Raw genomic sequence first — 17951 nt, 5'->3', positions numbered from 1 at the left:
GGCGAGGTTTATCGCGTGGATCGGACTTTCCCTTATTGCAGTTCGTTTCAGACGAAGTGCTTATTAAGCTGAATTGCGGTCTTGTATCCTCCTTGGAAGCTTGGACGCACAATCGTTGGCTTATTGCAGTTCGTTTCAGACGGACTGCTTGTTAAGCTGAATTGTGGTCTTATATCCTCCTTAGAAGCTTGGACTCACAATAGTCTTTAATAATCGATCTAAAAAGGGGATCAGTCTTTAAAGAACGATATACCTTGGTACCATTTGTAAGAGACGACAAGCACATAGAGACAAAACACATAGAGAAAAAAAAGAAAAAGACGAAAGAAAAAAAACTTTAAACTTTTATAAAACGACAAGTAAAAGATACAAGTAAAAAAAAACAAACAAATAAAAACATGTACCCCTATGACCGAACTAGACACAAGACAGACTGACCGGACTTTGTCTCTTACAAGTGGAACTTCTTGAGGTTGGAGACGTGCCATGTTCGGGGTACTTGTTCTCCTGACATGTGAGTCAATTTATAAGACCCTTTGCCGAGGACTTCTGACACCCGATATGGACCCTCCCATGTGGGTTCGAGTTTGCCCAGCTTTTCTGCTCGGCTTACTTCGTTGTTTCTCAAGACGAGATCTCCCACTTGAAATTGAAGCTTTTTCACCCTTTGGTTATAATACCGGGCTACTTGCTCCTTATACTTGGCTGCTTTTATGCACGCCAATTCTCTTCTTTCTTCGGCGAGATCTAGTTCTGCTCTCAGTCCGTCGTCATTCATTTCTGAGGAGAAATTTAGGGTTCGGGGACTGGGTACGCCGATCTCCACCGGAATTACGGCTTCAGTGCCGTACACCAGGCTATACGGAGTTTCACCGTTGGAGGTTTTGGGTGTAGTTCGGTAGGACCATAGGACTTGAGGGAGATTTTCTACCCATTGTCCTTTGGCTTGTTCTAACCGAGCTTTTAACCCTTTCACCAGAATCCGGTTCGTTACTTCCGTTTGTCCGTTTGCTTGGGGATGGGAGACCGAAGTGAACCGCTGTTGAATGTTCAGCTCTTGGCACCAATTCTTGAACGTCTTGTCGGTGAACTGAGTCCCATTATCCGAGATGAGGATGTGGGGTATGCCAAATCGGCACACTATGTTCTTCCAGACGAAGTCCAATGCCTTTGAGCTCGTTATCGTAGCTAAAGGTTCAGCCTCCACCCACTTCGTGAAGTAGTCCACGGCAACGATAAGGAATTTCATTTGCCGAGGAGCTTGAGGAAGTGGTCCCACTATGTCTATGCCCCATTGCATGAAAGGCCAAGGGCTTTGCATAGTGTATAGATCGGTCTGCGGCATCCTTGGGACATTTGCATGAATTTGGCACTTCGTACACTTCTTGACGAGCTGCACTGCCTCTTGTACCATGGTTGGCCAATAATATCCCCATCTCAGAACTTTTTTAGCTAAAGCTCTGGCTCCGATGTGGCTACCGCACGATCCTTCATGAATTTCTCTGAGGATGTAGTCCGTCTCTTCTGGTCCTACGCACCGCAATAACGGCTGGAGGTAAGACTTTCTAAAGAGGACTCCTTCATGAAGTTCGTACCGAAGAGCTCGGCACGTGATCTTCCGAGCTTCTCTCTTATCCTCGGGCAATTGTCCTTGATCCAGATACTGCAAGATCGGCGTCATCCAGTTCGGCGAGCTGGATACAGAATGTACCTCGGCTTCATCAATGCTTCGATGCATTAATTCTTCCGCCTTTGAGCTCGGATCTGAGGCCAACTTACTTAAGGTATCTGCTCGGCTATTTTCCGCTCTGGGAATGCGGATTATCCGGAAATAGGAGAAACTTCGGCTGATGCTTTGCGCTTTGTCCAAATACTTCTTCATTCTCTCGTCACGGGCTTCACTTGTACCCAACATGTGATTTACTATGACTTGTGAATCACAATGGACTTTGAGAGATTTGACGAGTAGACTTTGCGCTAACTGGAGTCCGGCCAGGAGGGCTTCGTACTCGGCTTCATTATTAGTAGTGGGGAATAGGAAACGAAGTGAGTAGGTTACCTCGTGTCCGTCGGGAGCGACAAGTAAAATACCAGCTCCACTTCCCATCTTGTTTGAAGCTCCATCTACGAATCCGCTCCAGCAGTCCGGCGGCTCTACTTCGGATTCCAAGGGCTGTGCTAGTTCGGCATTGGCAGAATTCTTCTGTTCGGCAATAATAGGAATTGCTTGATCGAACTTCGCTTCTGCAAGAAAATCTGCCAAGGCTTGTCCCTTGATGGCTTTCCGAGGTAGATATTCAATTGTGTGCTCTCCCAACTCTATAGCCCACTTGGCGATTCTGCCCGATGCTTCTGGCTTGGTCAAAACTTGCCGAAGAGGTAGATCGGTTAAGACGCATACCTTGTGAGCATAGAAGTATGGCCGCAGTCTCCTTGCTGCATTTACTAACGCCAGAGCAATTTTTTCCAGAGGTTGATACCTTGTTTCTGGACCTCTTAATGCTCGGCTTGTAAAGTAGATGGGAAACTGCTTTAGGCCTTCTTCTCGTACAAGCACCGCGCTGATGGTTTGATCCGATGCCGCTAAGTATAAGAATAGTACTTCGGCTTCGGCTGGAGCAGAGAGAATAGGAAGCTCGGCTAGATAACTTTTGAGCTCGTCAAAGGCCTTTTTCTGCTCGGCTCCCCACTCGAACTTTGGTGCCTTTTTCAACACCTTGAAGAACGGCAGTTGCTTTTCGGCTGCTTGGGAAAGGAATCGACTCAGTGCGGCTAGACATCCGGTTAGCCTTTGCACGTCATGTATGGACTTCGGCATTGCCATGTTCTGAACGACTTGAACTTTTGAGGGGTTTGCCTTGAGTCCGTCTTTTGAAACCCAACAACCCAGAAACTTTCCCGAATCTACCAAAAAGGTACACTTTTGGGGATTAAGTTTGAGGTTGGCTTTCTTGAGCACGTTGAGAGTGGACTTGAGGTTGTGCTCGTACTCCGAGGTGCTTTTGCTCTTGACGACTATATCGTCAACATATACTTCGACTTCCTTTCCAATCAGGTGCCGAAAAAGCTTGTCTACCATCCTTTGATAAGTGGCTCCGGCATTCTTTAAACCGAATGGCATCTTTTTATAAGCGAAAATGCCGAAATCAGTAATGAAGGCCGTTTTTGAAGCGTCAATCTCATCCATTAAAACCTGATGGTATCCTTTGTATAGATCAAGAAAACAAAAAATTTCAAAGCCTATCAGAGCTTCTACTTTTTTATCTATGTTCGGAAGGGGATAGCAATCTTTGGGACAGTGCTTATTTAGATCGGTGAAATCTATGCACATCCGCCATCCTCCTTCCTTTTTCTTGATCATGACAGGATTGGCCACCCACGAAGGATACTTCACTTCGAATAACACATCCGCCTTCAATAATTGACGGACTTCGTCATGGATGACTTGACTTCGTTCTGCCGCAAAGAGTCTTTGCTTCTGTTTTATCGGCCGGACCGAAGGATCAATATTTAAACGATGAGTGATTACCTCGGGGGGCACTCCGGTCATGTCCAACGGAGACCATGCAAAGACGTCTTTGTACTCCTTGAGGAGCTGGATGGTTTTTTTCCCGAAGTAGAGGCGTTCCCGCGAAGCCGATCTTAACCGTTCTGGATGGATCGTCTTCGTACAGCTGAACTGTCATCGAGTTCGGCTCCGGTATGACTTCGGTCATCGCCTCTGACTCCGGCTGCTGTGATTGCTATGCTTGGTGGTGCCGATCTGACTGCTCGGCACTTCTAAGCGCAATTTGCAGGCATTCCTTTGCTCTTTTTTGGTCACCTCGGATGACCGCTATCCCTCCTTTAGTAGGGATCTTGATGGTGAGGTGATAAGTGGAGCAAATGGCCCGAACTGTGTTGAGCCAGTCTCTTCCCAGGATGACGTTGTACGGGGACCGAGCTTTCACCACGAAAAACTCAATCATCGTACTGGAGCTAGTAGGCGCTTTCCCCACCGTGATCGGAAGGCTGATAATACCTTCAGGGCGGGTGTCCTCCTGGGCGAAGCTCTTCAGGGGAAGCGGAGCCGGGCTGAGCCGAGCTGGGTCCACTTCTAGTTTGTCGAAGCACTCTTTAAAAAGAATGCTGACTGACGCTCCTGTATCCACAAACACCCTGTGGATCAGTTTGTTTGCCACTCCGGCTTGGATGACAATGGCGTCTTGGTGAGGAGAGATGGCCGGGACGGGATCAGCATCCGAGAACGTAATCACTTCGTCCTGCTTCAGCCTTTTATGCGTTGGCTCCTCTCGATTGGAGCCCCTGCGCTCTGACTTCAGGGACGACTTGGTCTTCCCGGCAGGGAGAGCGTCAATAGTCAGGATTACTCCATCATATTGCGGCTCGTCATCGTCTTCGGGATCCGGCTGCCTTTTCGGATCCTGAGGAGCGCAGTTCGCCCCTCTCTGCTTCTTATTCTTCTTTGACTGCTTGCTTTGGTATTTTTTCAATGTCCCTGCCCTCACAAGAACATCGATACCTGCAGCCAAGTTTCTGCACTCCTCAGTATCGTGACCGTGGTCTTGATGGTAGGAGCAGTAGTTATCCTGTGGTCGGCGCGCGGCTGATTTCGTCATCCGCTTTGGCTTTTCGAATAGGTCAGAGTGCAGTTCGAAAATTTCCGCCCTCGGCTTGTTCAGCGGTACGAACTGAGCGGGCGGCTTCTCGGGATTGAGACGAGGTCCCAATCTGTCTTGCACCGGAGCCCTTTGAATTCTTTCAAATGGAGTCCGGCGAGGATGCCCCTGATCGCTATGATCGGGCTTCCTTCTGTCTCCTCGGGACGATGAGCTGTCTAACGACCGTTTACGACGGTCTGCCTCATCGGCCCGGGAGTACTGGTCCGCAATGTCCCACATTTCCTGAGCTGTCTGCGGACCGCACTCAACGAGCTTCCTGTAGAGAGCTCCGGGCAGGATTCCATTTTGGAATGCCGAGATGACAAGCAGATCGTTGAGATCGTCTACTTGCAGGCATTCCTTGTGGAATCTTGTCATAAAGTCGCTAATTTTTTCGTCGCGACCTTGACGAATGGAAAGCAGCTGAGCCGAAGTGATTCGGGCTTCCGCTTTCTGAAAGAACCTCCTGTGGAAGGCATCCATTAGATCTCGGTAAGATCTGATGCTGCCCTGGGGGAGGCTATCGAACCACCTTCTCGCGTTCCCGATGAGCAGCTCGGGAAACAGCTTGCACATGTGGACCTCGTTGAGACCCTGGTTCGCCATGTTATATTGATAGCGCCCCAAGAAATCGTGAGGGTCCACGAGCCCGTCGTAAGTCATCGACGGAGTTCGGTAGTTCTGTGGTAGGGGAGTTCGGGTGATGTCGTCCGAGAACGGAGTCTTCAGTGCTCCGTACACGGCGAATCCGATATCTCGTCGGTATGGAGGAGATTGAGTTCTCCTGTGATTCCGGTACCGAGGAGGAGCTGGAATATGTCGGGGTTGAGGATTCTTTCTCCTGGGAGATGCGACACTACTGCGGTAGTGACTTTCTTGTGCGGAGGGAGAAGGAGAATCCGTCGTTTTCGTCTCCGGCTGCTTTTGGCTTTTTCGCAGGAAGGTTAAGAATTCCTCCTGCTTTTCAGCCAAAAACTGCTTAACAGCCTCATTCAAATCGGGCTGCTGGGAAGACTCAGTGGGACGATTTTTGGAGCGGCTTGTTCCTTCGCCATGAGAACTGGTGGTGGATTTATCCCTAGGCTGTTTTCCCGACCTATGGGATGGATTGGCTTCCTCCTGGTTCTCACGGGCTGGAATACGGGTATTCTGCGATCTGGTATGCATTTTTTGGGTGGAAAAAATGGATCAAAAATTCGCTTTATCACAAATTTTGTTCTCTGCTTCCCACAGACGGCGCCAGTGATGGATCCGCGAATTATTGATGTTAGTAAATGCTGGTAGAGAATTATGACACAATGAATTTACGTGGTTCGATTTACTGAGGTAAATCTACGTCCACGGGGAGAAATGAGGGCAGGTTTGTATTGCTTGATCTGCGAAAATACAGCTTACAATACAGACTTGCTATATGCTATTTTATCTCTAGAGAGCTTAACCCTTTTCTATCAGATCTAAGTTCTATTTATACATTGAACTAGGATCGTGGTTTGCAGCCCCACTAACAAGATCGTGGGTGAGCAATAACTGCTCAATAACTGCTTCATACCACTAAATAGATCGTGGGTATAGTGGAGGTCGTGGAGGCCTTTCGTGAGTCCACCAACTCCTAGTTCGATCGAATGCTGAGACCGAACTGCTGGACTTTACCGATCAGCTCTTGCCGATCTGAGAGGAGAGCTTGACTGGTCGGCTTTTACCGAGCTGTAGGCTGAGTCCGAACTCTTTGGTCGTGCCGAACTCTTTGGTCGTGCCGAACTCTTTGATGCCGAACAGATACTCTTTCTTGGGCTCTGGGCTGATGGGCCGTCACTGTTATTGGGCTTGCCATTAGGGTTTAGTTCGTACCCCATCAATGTATATCAAATTAAAGTTATTGCTGAGATCTTTAATTTTATGAGTGCATAGAATATTTATTTTTTGAAATAAACGAAATCAAGAAAAATAGAAAAAAAAGGGAGAGATGAGAGGGAAAATGGGGGAAGACAGAGAGAAAAAACAAAATATAAAGATTAAAATAACAAAAAAAGTGACAAAATAAAAGAGTAAATGGTGCCAAATTAGTGCGAAAATAGTGCAAAATGGTGTAAAACAGTGGGAAATAGTGGGAAAATAGTGCAAAAGCAAGACATAGATATTATTATACAATCATGAACATCCATTTGAAAATAGAATGCAACGTACTAAACCTGGATAAATATTCCTAGATGAAGATAAATATCAAACTTAGTCCCAAAATTAATATTAAACCAAAGGAGAGAAGATTCAGTTTGATGCCGGCATAGTTAAACCCGAATCAGTTGTAAGGAAATGATTCTTACAAACTCCAACAACAGATCTCGCAAGTCCTTTTCGTCCCCAGTATACTCCCAAGTCACTACATCACCGCCATCTAATATGCCGGAATCATGATCTAGTTCATCCAACGTCCCATAATTCCGAGATTTTCGAGTCACACATCCAAGCAATTGTCTGATTCAATGAGCCTAGTTGTGCGTGCTTCTTTCAACTTGTTTCTCCGTACAAGAAGATTTATATTGCTGACAAATAGTGTCCCCACTTTCTTGCGATTTGTGATGGTAACACTCGCAAGCGAAGGGTTACATTTGATGAGCAAAAATAGCACAAGTAACCAAATACTGCAACATCCAAAGAGAAACAATGTGTTGTTGCGCATTCCTTCGTCTGCTGGTGCAACGTCGTCATCGGATGAAGACTCATCAGATGAAGAAGACTCATCAAATGAATAAGCCTCATCAGATGAAGATGAAGAAGCCTGCCCGGGAACATCCGCTGGTAGTTCCAGAAAAAGTTCCACCAAGGCTCCACTCCACCATTGCTGAATTTCACCCTCACTTTCCAATGTGAGGAACTGCAGATGCTACGGGGACATGTCAAGTCCAACGAAATAGATCTGAGTTCCTTGAAGTTCCGAAGGAATGAGAAGAACCCCAAATCCTTAATCGGTGATGAATTGATGAATTCAACCATTTCTTTACTGGTAAAGCCTTCCAGCTTAGGGAGAAATTCACAGATTTCATCCGCTGATGCAGTAGAGCGTAGTCAAATGAACAGATCTCAATTCATAAACAGCCGAAGCAAAACGCTTTCGAGACAAGGGAGTATCTACACAGATGCTTTAGGTCTTCAAACCGGCTTCATATCAACAAGAGTATTATCCTGGGATGCAAGCAAAGTGATCGACCCCATTTCTTTCTTCCATTTTAGCTTGTTTCATTTTTCAAATAACGGCCTAAAAGGATAGATTGCAAGGTCAAAATCTCAACAATCTAAGATATCTTAAATACATACTCATGTAATGTAAGGACTGAGGCAATAATACAGTGACAAATGTCAACCGGAAAAAAAACACACAAATTGTGCATGAATTGGGTATGGATTGTGCATTAATTCGGTACTAATTAAGTTGGCCTTTTTGTGCATGGACGATAGCACGAACTATACATGACAAACCAGACATGAATTCAACTAAGTTGGCTTTGTTACAGTCAAATAAACATCCCAAACCATAAATTAAGTTAAGGACACAGACAATCCTCAACAAGACATCATGGTAGCAAGATCTAAAGAAAAACAACATCAAACGTGAATAAAGAGGAAGGAGATTATGAAAAGGCACAAAATGGATAATGCAAAACATGAAAAGATGATACAAAATAAAACGCGACATCATGAATTGTAAATTTGTAATGGATGACCAGTTATTTCGATACGAAGATAAAAAAAAAACTAATTGTAATGGGAAAAAATGGAAAGAAAAACATGGTGGAAATTTTTACCTCTTCTGGTGCTATGTAAATGCAATAGAAGCAGCAGCGGCGAAAAACCCTATTATCCGTGATAAAATTTGGAACGCTTATGGCGTATTTATATAAGAATCGAAGGTCATATCTCGTGTTGTCTTCCATTAAAACATGATTCCTACATATATAGTTTGGCAATATGCATTTACTCATTTTTGCCAATTAATTCAGCCAGTCAGCCAGCCTTTTCCACTAAAAGAAGATTCTTTAACCAGGAATAACAACTTTACTTTTTACAATAGTAGAATAATTGAGGCAGAAATCTCCATATTTCATCAAACCAAAATGCTGATGAAATCGACCCTCCTTTAATATCTGAAGGATCAGACTGTAAAACCTGAAATTAGCTGGATGGATCTAATAAATTTAAACAAAACACTGGGAAATTAGTGCAAAAGTACGACAAAGATATTATTATACAAACATGAAACACCCATTTGAAAATAGAATGCAACTTACAAAACCATAGATAGAAACATTCCCGGATGAGATAAACATCAAACTTAGTCCCAACTTAACATTAAACTAAACGAGAGAAGAGTCAGTTTGATGTCGGCATAGTTAAACTATACAAGAAGATTTATATTGCTCACAATAGTCTCCCCTCTTTCTTGCTCTGATTTATATTGCCCTGATTACTCCATTCGTCTACCAATAAATGTTCCATTTTTTATCGGCTCGAGTTTTAAAAATTGTTTGACTTTGTAAAAGAAAGTGGTAGAAAAAGTTAGTGAAAGACGAGTCCTACTTGTTTTAGAAGAATGTGAGTTAGTGAAATTTGAAGTCCATTTGTGTAGTAAAAGTGAAATTAAATATTTATTGACGCACATATGAAAATCAAGGGCGGAAGGATAATCCTTAATTCACTCAATTTCACACGTATACCATATTACCATGGCGATTAATTCTCTCTTTTTTTATCTGCCTTATAATAATGATAATAACATAGACTTATGTTGTACACATATCGCAGTATAACAATAATTACAATTCCTTTTTCAAACTACCCATTTCCTGTGCTCGCCGGCCCGGTGAACGACGACCATCCAGTCATCCGCAGAGACGAGGACGAAGAGGGCACCGGCATTGAAGCCACGAAAGTAGAGACCATGCTAACGATAAAAAGATTACACCGATAAAAAGAACAAACACCACACCGATAAAAAGATTACACATAGAAGTGACTCACATACATAGAACCGAAAAACTACACCACAAAGAAACCTTACCCACGAACACAAAAATGTAGACAAGAATTATGAACTAAAACGAGATCACATTCTCGAATCCAAAATTCTTGAGTGAGAAAAGGCTAGGAGTGAAAATCAGGGCGGTAAGGTAACCCGCAGCTGCATCCTTAAATATACCGACTCGTTGAAAAGTTCTTATCTTATTGGAGTAGTAGACGAGATCAGTTTCGTCCAGCAACATCAAAATGTCACCATCCTTAAAATGTTTAGTTGGATGAACACATATATAATCCAAATCAAAATCAAAACCAAAACTAATAGTACGCAACTTGTACTCTATGGTCCAAGAATCCTCGACTTGGTATTCCTTCATCATCCAGATGACAACTTCATTGTCGTGTGCGTAAGAATAGCACAGGCAGTCCTTCAAAACAGACAAATCCCCACCTCTATCTCCACCAGGAGGAACAGAGAAGATTCTAAAACATTCGGTTTCAACATCAAAACCACAAATCCATATGTTATGACTCAAATCGAATACTATCCAATGAAGGTTCCCATTACATACAATGTTTTGACCAAAAAATTTGAAACCGGAAGCAGCGCCGGCTTCAACACGCCTCCACGTTCCTGTTCCGAGGGTGTATACGCGATGACCATAGTCGGATTCACGGAGCCTATTGATAACGAGCACCTTATATTGCCCACTTATTTTGCTCACACCAAATCCAAAATTGAGTACCTGAGCCTCAGGGCAACAGAGCTCCGTGTATTCACGAGTGATCAAATTGCAGAGGTAAAGAGGATTACCTTCCATTGATTGCGAGTACAGAAGAAGCAATCCACTAGCAGTGATACCTTCCATGAATTCTCCGTTTCCGTGAGGAATCTCCAGATCCATGAGCGGAATGTAGTGAAGATCATGGCTCTTCTCCGTATCGAATTCGTCTCTGTCTTCAATTTCAAAAATCGTGCAACAAGTTGAGCCCATCGTCTTCTTTGTCAAGAGGGCTAGGGCGGGTGGGGTTTTGATTTCGGATTTGTGGAAATCGTCGGAATTTATTAGATTGAGCCATAGTTTGCAAACGGACTTGCTGATTGCGAGGCTTCGGATGGAGAGGCGTGAGAGGATGTTGGTCGTGATTTCTGACGGTAGATCTCCGAAGAAATCTCGCTCCATTAATGGACTCATCAATCACACTAAGGAAGAAGAAGAAGAGGGCAGAGCTGGGAATTGGATTTGGGGCTAAATAGGTAACTGGAAATGAATGCCCAAAATCTTTATTTATCCTCGAAACTTGGTGAATATTTTAATGTATTCGTAAAATAATAAACCAATTAATTTTCCTTTGTTCATTTAAAATGATAAATTTGTTCAATTATGAAAACATTATAGGTATATATGCACATTTATTTAATTTAAAATGATGACTTTATTTGAAAATATGGATATTATTGATATTTTTCATTTTTAATATATTTGTGGGGATACTTTGTAATTCAGGTCCCTAGAAGGGTAAATATATATTTGTGGGGATACTTCCATCCACAATAATCAATTAATTTTAATATTATGAGCTATCCACTAAAATTACTAATTCTAAATATAAAAAGTTTAAAATAAATACTAGCCATACTCATTATGAACTCCATAATTCACTAATATTACTTCCATCATTTTTTTCCTCTATCTTTCTTGTTTGAGTGAACTATGTTATGGTACATAATCTTTCACTTTCGCACATAAATGCTACCTGATCTTTATTTTATATATTTTTTGTACCCCGTGACAAAAATAACCCTATGTACCAAATATGTGATTTATGGAGGATATTTTTGGATATTTCAATTAAATAGTACCAAAAATGTGATATTTTTTCAATTAAATAGTACCAAAAATGTCACGCCCGCATTTTCTAAGGATAGAAAACACGGTTTATCGCGACTAGGGGAGGATTAAAGAAGCGGGGAAGAAACGGGAAAACAACGCAACTCGACCATAGCTCGAAACAAATGGGAATAACTCGAATAAAAATCAGAGTATCTCAACGATACAAGAACTCAAAAGAAGGACAACTACTTAGCGGAAGCATTTGAGAGAAGGAATATGCCACGTGTGAAGACATGACACATTCTAAACACTTAATTTCTTCAACGGTCTTGCTCAACACCCACCGCACCGTCACGCTCAACCTGCAATTTTTTAAAAGAAAAGCAGGGCTGAGTACTTGATGCACTCAATGGACTCATGCCGAAAACATTTTTATAAAAAGTATTTATCATGGCACCATTGAGTGACCATGGGGTTTTAACTTTAGAAATCGCTCAAGACACTAAAATCATTTTCATCGTAAAACTCGTGACTGATCAGTCATTTTCCCATAGATGGCTACCATATCTGATCCATTGATGTCAAGGAATGTGGCCACATTCCAAGTCCCTAGACCGGCCGACCCAAAAGACGGCTCATGATTTCCATAGGTGTACACTAGCCTGAATAGGGACTCACTCCCTAGACAGACCCGAATTCGATTATCCATTGATGGCAAAAGCCACATCAGATAGGTTCCATAGAATAAAACAAAATATGGTATGACAAATATTCATATCATTTTCACATAAAAATATACTTTGGGCATTGCCCTTATTTATAAAGAAAGCCCACCTCAAGTTCTTAATCCGAAATTATTTCATTTCCCTTGATATCACGTCTCGCTTGCAAGGAATCACCTTTAGCATTTAAATAACACATAAATGAACACAATGAATCAAGTAAATAAATAAGATGCATGCACCTTAATTAAAATCGTTTATCTCGTTTCTCGGTTTTTGGTTATTCGGCGGCCGCGATCCTCCGTTGGCTCCTCGTATTTCCACCACGATGTCGGAATAAATTCTCAAAAATTATACAAACGCATAACTAAATTACTTACTAATTATATCTTAATACTTACAATATAACCATTGATGATCCCATCAAAACTTCCCATTTCTTCTTCCGAACCATGAATTTAAAAGTAATAATTTTTCTTCTTATAATAATTAACTAACTAATTAATTAATTAGTTCATTTGGAAAAGTACGTTCCGTGAAATAAAAACAACTAACCAACCTATACTCTACCATCCTTCACGCCTCCTTCTTTCCCTCTCTCTCTTTACTTCTCTCTCTCGACAAAATTGAGAATTTCTCCAACTTCTCGTCGCTCGGACTGAACACCGCGAGATCGTCGCTGCTGTTCTCAAGCAGCCACAAACTTCTGATGCAACGCAGGCACTATAGCACGTCTCCTAACGCGCCGCATAGTCTATCAGTCGCGTCTCCAAACAAGCTAAACATGGCAGCCACCCCCGCTGTTTCTGCTACTTGAATCCGTCGTCGGTCCATTCCAGCCATCATTCATCACCGAACCAACCCCGAAACATCCCGAAACCAACCCGAACAGCCCCGCACAACCCCTAACCAGCCCCGATTAGATAAGTTCTTTACATTCCGTTATGTTCTTTCACAGCTTTCGATTTATTGTAGAGTTGTGTATTCGCATATTGATGTTCAATTCGTGATCTTCGATTGATTGTTGAATGAGTTACGTGTGGGAGTGATGTAAGATGATCATGATATGATACGGTCATGAGGTTCGAAAATTTGGTTGAGAGAAAAAAATATACCTTGAACAGAGTTTGAGGAAACAACCGCTAGCTCCGTCTTCCGAGTCCTGTTTCACGGTTTCTGCCGGGAAATATTAGATGAGTTGATTTCAAGAAGAAACGTGTAACATCGAGGGAGATTCTGCAGAATTACCTTGATTAAAGTTGAGAAGAATTGCCTTGTTGTTTTTTTTGTTTGCAGCGAACGATTAGAAGAGAGATAGATTGGGGAGTGCATAATATAGTGGGTGGGTGGTTAAAGATATGGGAGAGATTTAGGGGTGAGGGGAAACGATTTTAATCGTGGTTGATGGGAAGCAGAATTCGAATTCTTCTTTTTTTATATATATTTTTTTGATAAATTTGGATTTGTTTGATACTCCCTCCGTCCCGCACTACTCGCACCTTTCCTTTTGGGCACAGAGATTAAGGAATGAGTGATAGACAAAGTCAACAATTACGGCTGTAGGTATAAATTGTTACTAAAAATGGAAAGAGTGCAAATAACTTGGGACGCCCAGAAAGGAAATAAGTGCAAGTAGTGCGGGACGGAGGGAGTATTTATTTGCAGATCACGGAGGAGGAAAATCTCTATAGAATCTTTATTTAATATTTCGGCTTCTTAAAAAAATAAATTCCATAGGCTCTCAAAATAAAACGGAACGATAGTTGGCTAAAAAAATTCGACAATAATCCAAAAGCAACTTAAAGGAATAGGGAAAAGTCGGGCGTTACAAAAAATGTGATATTTTTTCTTCCTTTTTTATTTCTTTTTTTTCTTCTTTAGTTTTTTCTTCTTTATTTTTTCTTCATTTTCTTCTTTCATTATAGTATTTTATCTTCCTTCTTCTTTCTTTTTTCTCCTTAGTTTATGTTTCCTCTTTTTTATTTTTCTTCTTTCTTTTTAGTGTTTTATACATACATCTAATTGCATTCATAATATAAATCAAGAACAAAACACTTAATTTAATTAATTATTCAAAATAATTAAATCAATTAAATATTTTTTATTAAATTATTTTATACGCATTTTAGAATACCTAACTAAAAATATTCAACTCTTTATATCATTATGAATAGTTGAATACAATTCATAATTTTAAATTTTTATTAAGACTATATTGATTAGTTATTAATTGAATATAATATAATAATAATAATAATTATTATTATTATTACTATTATTATATAAAATTATATAATTCTTAATTCAAATAATTATGCTATAATTATTTATTAATTACTAATAGTTTTGTTATTTTAAAAATAATATTATTATAATAATTAAATATAATTTTAATTATTATTAAGCTAGAGAACTGAACTAAACTAAGCTAGAGAGCTGAACTAAACTAGATAACTAAGCTAAGCTAAACTAGACGGAAAGTAAAGTCTCGGATCCCTTTCTTGTGGTGGCACACCCTCTATTTATAAGCTCGATTCGGCCTCCAGCTGGATAACGATCTTGACAGGGAATATTCGCTCATGCTGAGAATGAGTGATTCACTGATTGCTACGTGCCTTTCTTCTAAAATGACGACGCTTTTGAGTAACAGATTCATGACTCAGCTCCGTCCTTGCATCACATAAGCTAGCACGTGTCCCCTTCTAGAACGTCGTCCTGGATAACAGAATGGTGCGCCATATCCAGCTCATTTCCTCACGTGTTCTTCTTCTAGAAGCCAGCGGTCCCTGCCTAACTGCTTGATCGCTCCCCCTTGATCAACTCCCCCGATTCTTGGCCTTTTATCGCCTTTTGTACTTGCTTGATCGGTTTGGCCTTGCTGCTTTGGTCAAGCGGCATTCCTGCACATTTAACACTTGTTTTGCGCGATAAACCGATCGAGCAGCTTACATTTTACCCTTAAACCGATGCATGAAATGAGTCTTATCAATGCGCAATCCATTAGCAGTGATACCTTCCATTATTGCTATGTTTCCGTGAGGGATTTCCAAATCCATGAGCGGAATTAATGTGGTAAAAATAAATCCCCCACGCCCTTCCCGCTAGCCTATGGCTAGTCCATGCTTATGTCCGCGCTGATGTCCGCTATTGCAGATGTTCTTAAGTTTGCTAAATTCCTATTGCATTATGGGTATATGTGACATTTAATTTAAAATAATAAATTTACTGTAAATTAAAGAGTTAATTTGTGTGGATATTTTCAATAAATTTCCAATAAATTTATTGGAAACTGGAGTTAATTTAATTTAAAATGACAACTTTACTGGAAAATAAGGAGTTAACTAAATATTTTCCATTTTTTTATATATTTTGTGGGGATATTTTTTCTAATTCTGGTCCCTAGAAGGATAAAGAGGGAGAATTTAATGTTCAAACAACCTAACAATACCGGGTAATAGAACTTAGGCCAAGTTTGGTTGGCGGGAAAGTAAAGTTGGAAAGGAAAATGATTCATGGGAAAATGAATCCCGTGAATATGATTTCTAATAACTTTACTTTCCCGTGTTTGGAAAATATCAAGATTTGAAAGTATATATTTGATTTAAACACTAAACTAAAAATATACTTATCATTTTTTATTTATAAAAATTAATAATTTATATTATTTAATAAATTATTAATTACAAATTATAATAATTATATTATTTTATTTATTATTACGATGGATAGTTTAAATATGGATCAAACATCATAATATATAATAATATAATAATAAATAAGATTATTATTATTATTATTATTATTATTATTATCATTATATTTACTCAATTTTTAATTGAATAAATTTTATAATTTAAAATTTCACTACAATTTTATTGTTAATTACTAATTTATAAATTAATATTTATCTTATTATTATAATTATATTTAATTATTTAATAAATTATTATTATTATTATTATGTTAATAAAAATAAAAATAAATATTAATAATATAGTTATAATTATGATAATTTGAATTATAGTTATTTATTATCCTGAAATTAAGTATGGTTTATACTTTTAAATTATTTTTAAAACATTATAATAAATAATAACAATAATAATAATGATGATGATGATCATAATAATAATAATAATAATAATAATAAACTGTACTATATTTCATTAAATATGTAAGAATCCTAAAACTGGAAAAAAGAATACCTAAGAAAAGTTAGGATTCAGAATCCTAGAAAGTTGTACTAACTTTCCTTGTTTCAGGATTTTGATTACTTTCCTAGTTTGATTAAAAACGAAAACAAACACAGGAATTTAAAATTTAAGAAATCAAATTACTTTCCCAAACAGAATCCTGGCAACCAAACATGGCCTTATATCAAAACGTACTCGATGATATGGACTCGAGACTTAATTAAATCGAAAGATTTGATCATTTTGGGTTCAATTAAGTCAAAAGATTTGATTTCATAGACTTAAGTACCTAATTTGGAGACGTAAACACAACACAAATAATTAATCAGGCAATTAATAACTCCATTCATAAAACAATCAAAGAAACCGCAACTAAGGATTGATTTAAAAAGAGGGGAATAGAGAGAGGGAGAATCTAATGCTAAAAAATAACGGGCAATAAAAATTATATCACACCTTAGTTGATAACATGGACTCGGGACTTAGTTAAATCGGGAGATTTAATCACTTTAGAATTCATTATGTCAGAAGATTTATTTTCATCTAGTTAATTAATAACCTAATTTTGGAGATTTAAACACAATGAAATAATTAATCAGGCAATTAACAACATAATTAAACTAGAAAAGTTTGTTACATAGGGATAAACAATCCTAGTCTAAGCAATGAAATTTTAAGAGTCCAAGACTTAAATAAAAGAAAACAGCCCATAAGAATTAAATAGTCAGCCACTTTTTTTTAATAAAAGGAGAGCTCAAAATCCAAATACGTATAGAGGGCCAGTGAAAATAGAAGCCTAACCCAGATTCAATTATTTGTGGGCCAATTCTCTCTTTTTTTCTTCTTACATGAGGGAACCCAAAATTGGTGAAAGATCAACACTCTAATATTTAGAGCATCCACAATAGCGACGCCCATCCCATAGGCTAACGCTAATCCTGCTACATCCATGAAGAAGCAAGCACAACACAAATCCCACAAAATACAAGCAACATATTTTGATGGAGTGCAGAAATTCGAAATAATCATTGTTTCGGCCGACAATCTTCCAGACGTCCGGAGCTTTGGGAGGATGAAAGTCTACGCGGAGGTATCCATCAATAGAGAACCCGACACAAGCAGGCTTACCACTGTGGACACGGACGGAGAGACAAACCCTAGATGGAACTTCCCTCTCGAATACATGATTGAGGAGGCCTCTCTCCGGAATCCGAGACTGGTGGTTGGGTTGAAGCTCAATAGTGAGAGGACTCTGAGAGAGAGGTATATCGGTGAGGTCAATATATCGGTCAAGGGTCTCTTCGACTACGGACCTAGGGTTGAAAATGTGTTGACCTAGACCGTGGATGGGGCCGGGGATGGGAAGCTTAATATTTTGTATAGTTTTGGAAACATGTTTATGGCGCCAAAGCCCTCCTTTGGAGAGAAGGTGCTTGATGTTGGTCTCACGGTGATGGAACAAGGGACGTTGTTCTTCTTGTCTGAAGACTTTTAATGTTGTTTTATCATGTCAAGCATAGCTTGTTTTAC

At 39.9% G+C, this 17951-nt stretch overlaps 1 protein-coding gene across 1 annotated transcript; it reads right to left on the bottom strand.

Annotated features, from left to right (window-relative positions):
- Positions 1-9612: 9612 nt before the first annotated feature.
- LOC121778344 (F-box protein CPR1-like) lies at positions 9613-10920 on the bottom strand. Its single transcript, XM_042175672.1, has 2 exons — positions 10447-10920; positions 9613-10341 (listed from the first exon to the last, which is right to left on the bottom strand). The coding sequence occupies exons 1-2, from the start codon at positions 10865-10867 to the stop codon at positions 9749-9751; spliced, it is 1014 nt and encodes a 337-aa protein (XP_042031606.1). The 5' UTR covers positions 10868-10920; the 3' UTR covers positions 9613-9748.
- Between the last annotated feature and the right edge of the window lie 7031 nt (positions 10921-17951).

This window comes from Salvia splendens, chromosome 19, assembly GCF_004379255.2.
Source record: "Salvia splendens isolate huo1 chromosome 19, SspV2, whole genome shotgun sequence".
Classification (NCBI taxonomy): domain Eukaryota; kingdom Viridiplantae; phylum Streptophyta; class Magnoliopsida; order Lamiales; family Lamiaceae; genus Salvia; species Salvia splendens.
This window is presented reverse-complemented; position numbering and strand designations above follow the sequence as displayed.

Excerpts from the sequence above, each read along its gene's own strand:
- LOC121778344 (XM_042175672.1), bottom strand. The coding sequence starts at position 10,867 with ATGAGTCCATTAATGGAGCGAGATTTCTTCGGAGATCTACCGTCAGAA. Across the intron at positions 10,342-10,446 it reads CAATTTGATCACTCGTGAAT|CCGACTATGGTCATCGCGTA; the intron begins ACACGGAGCTCT and ends GGCTCCGTGAAT.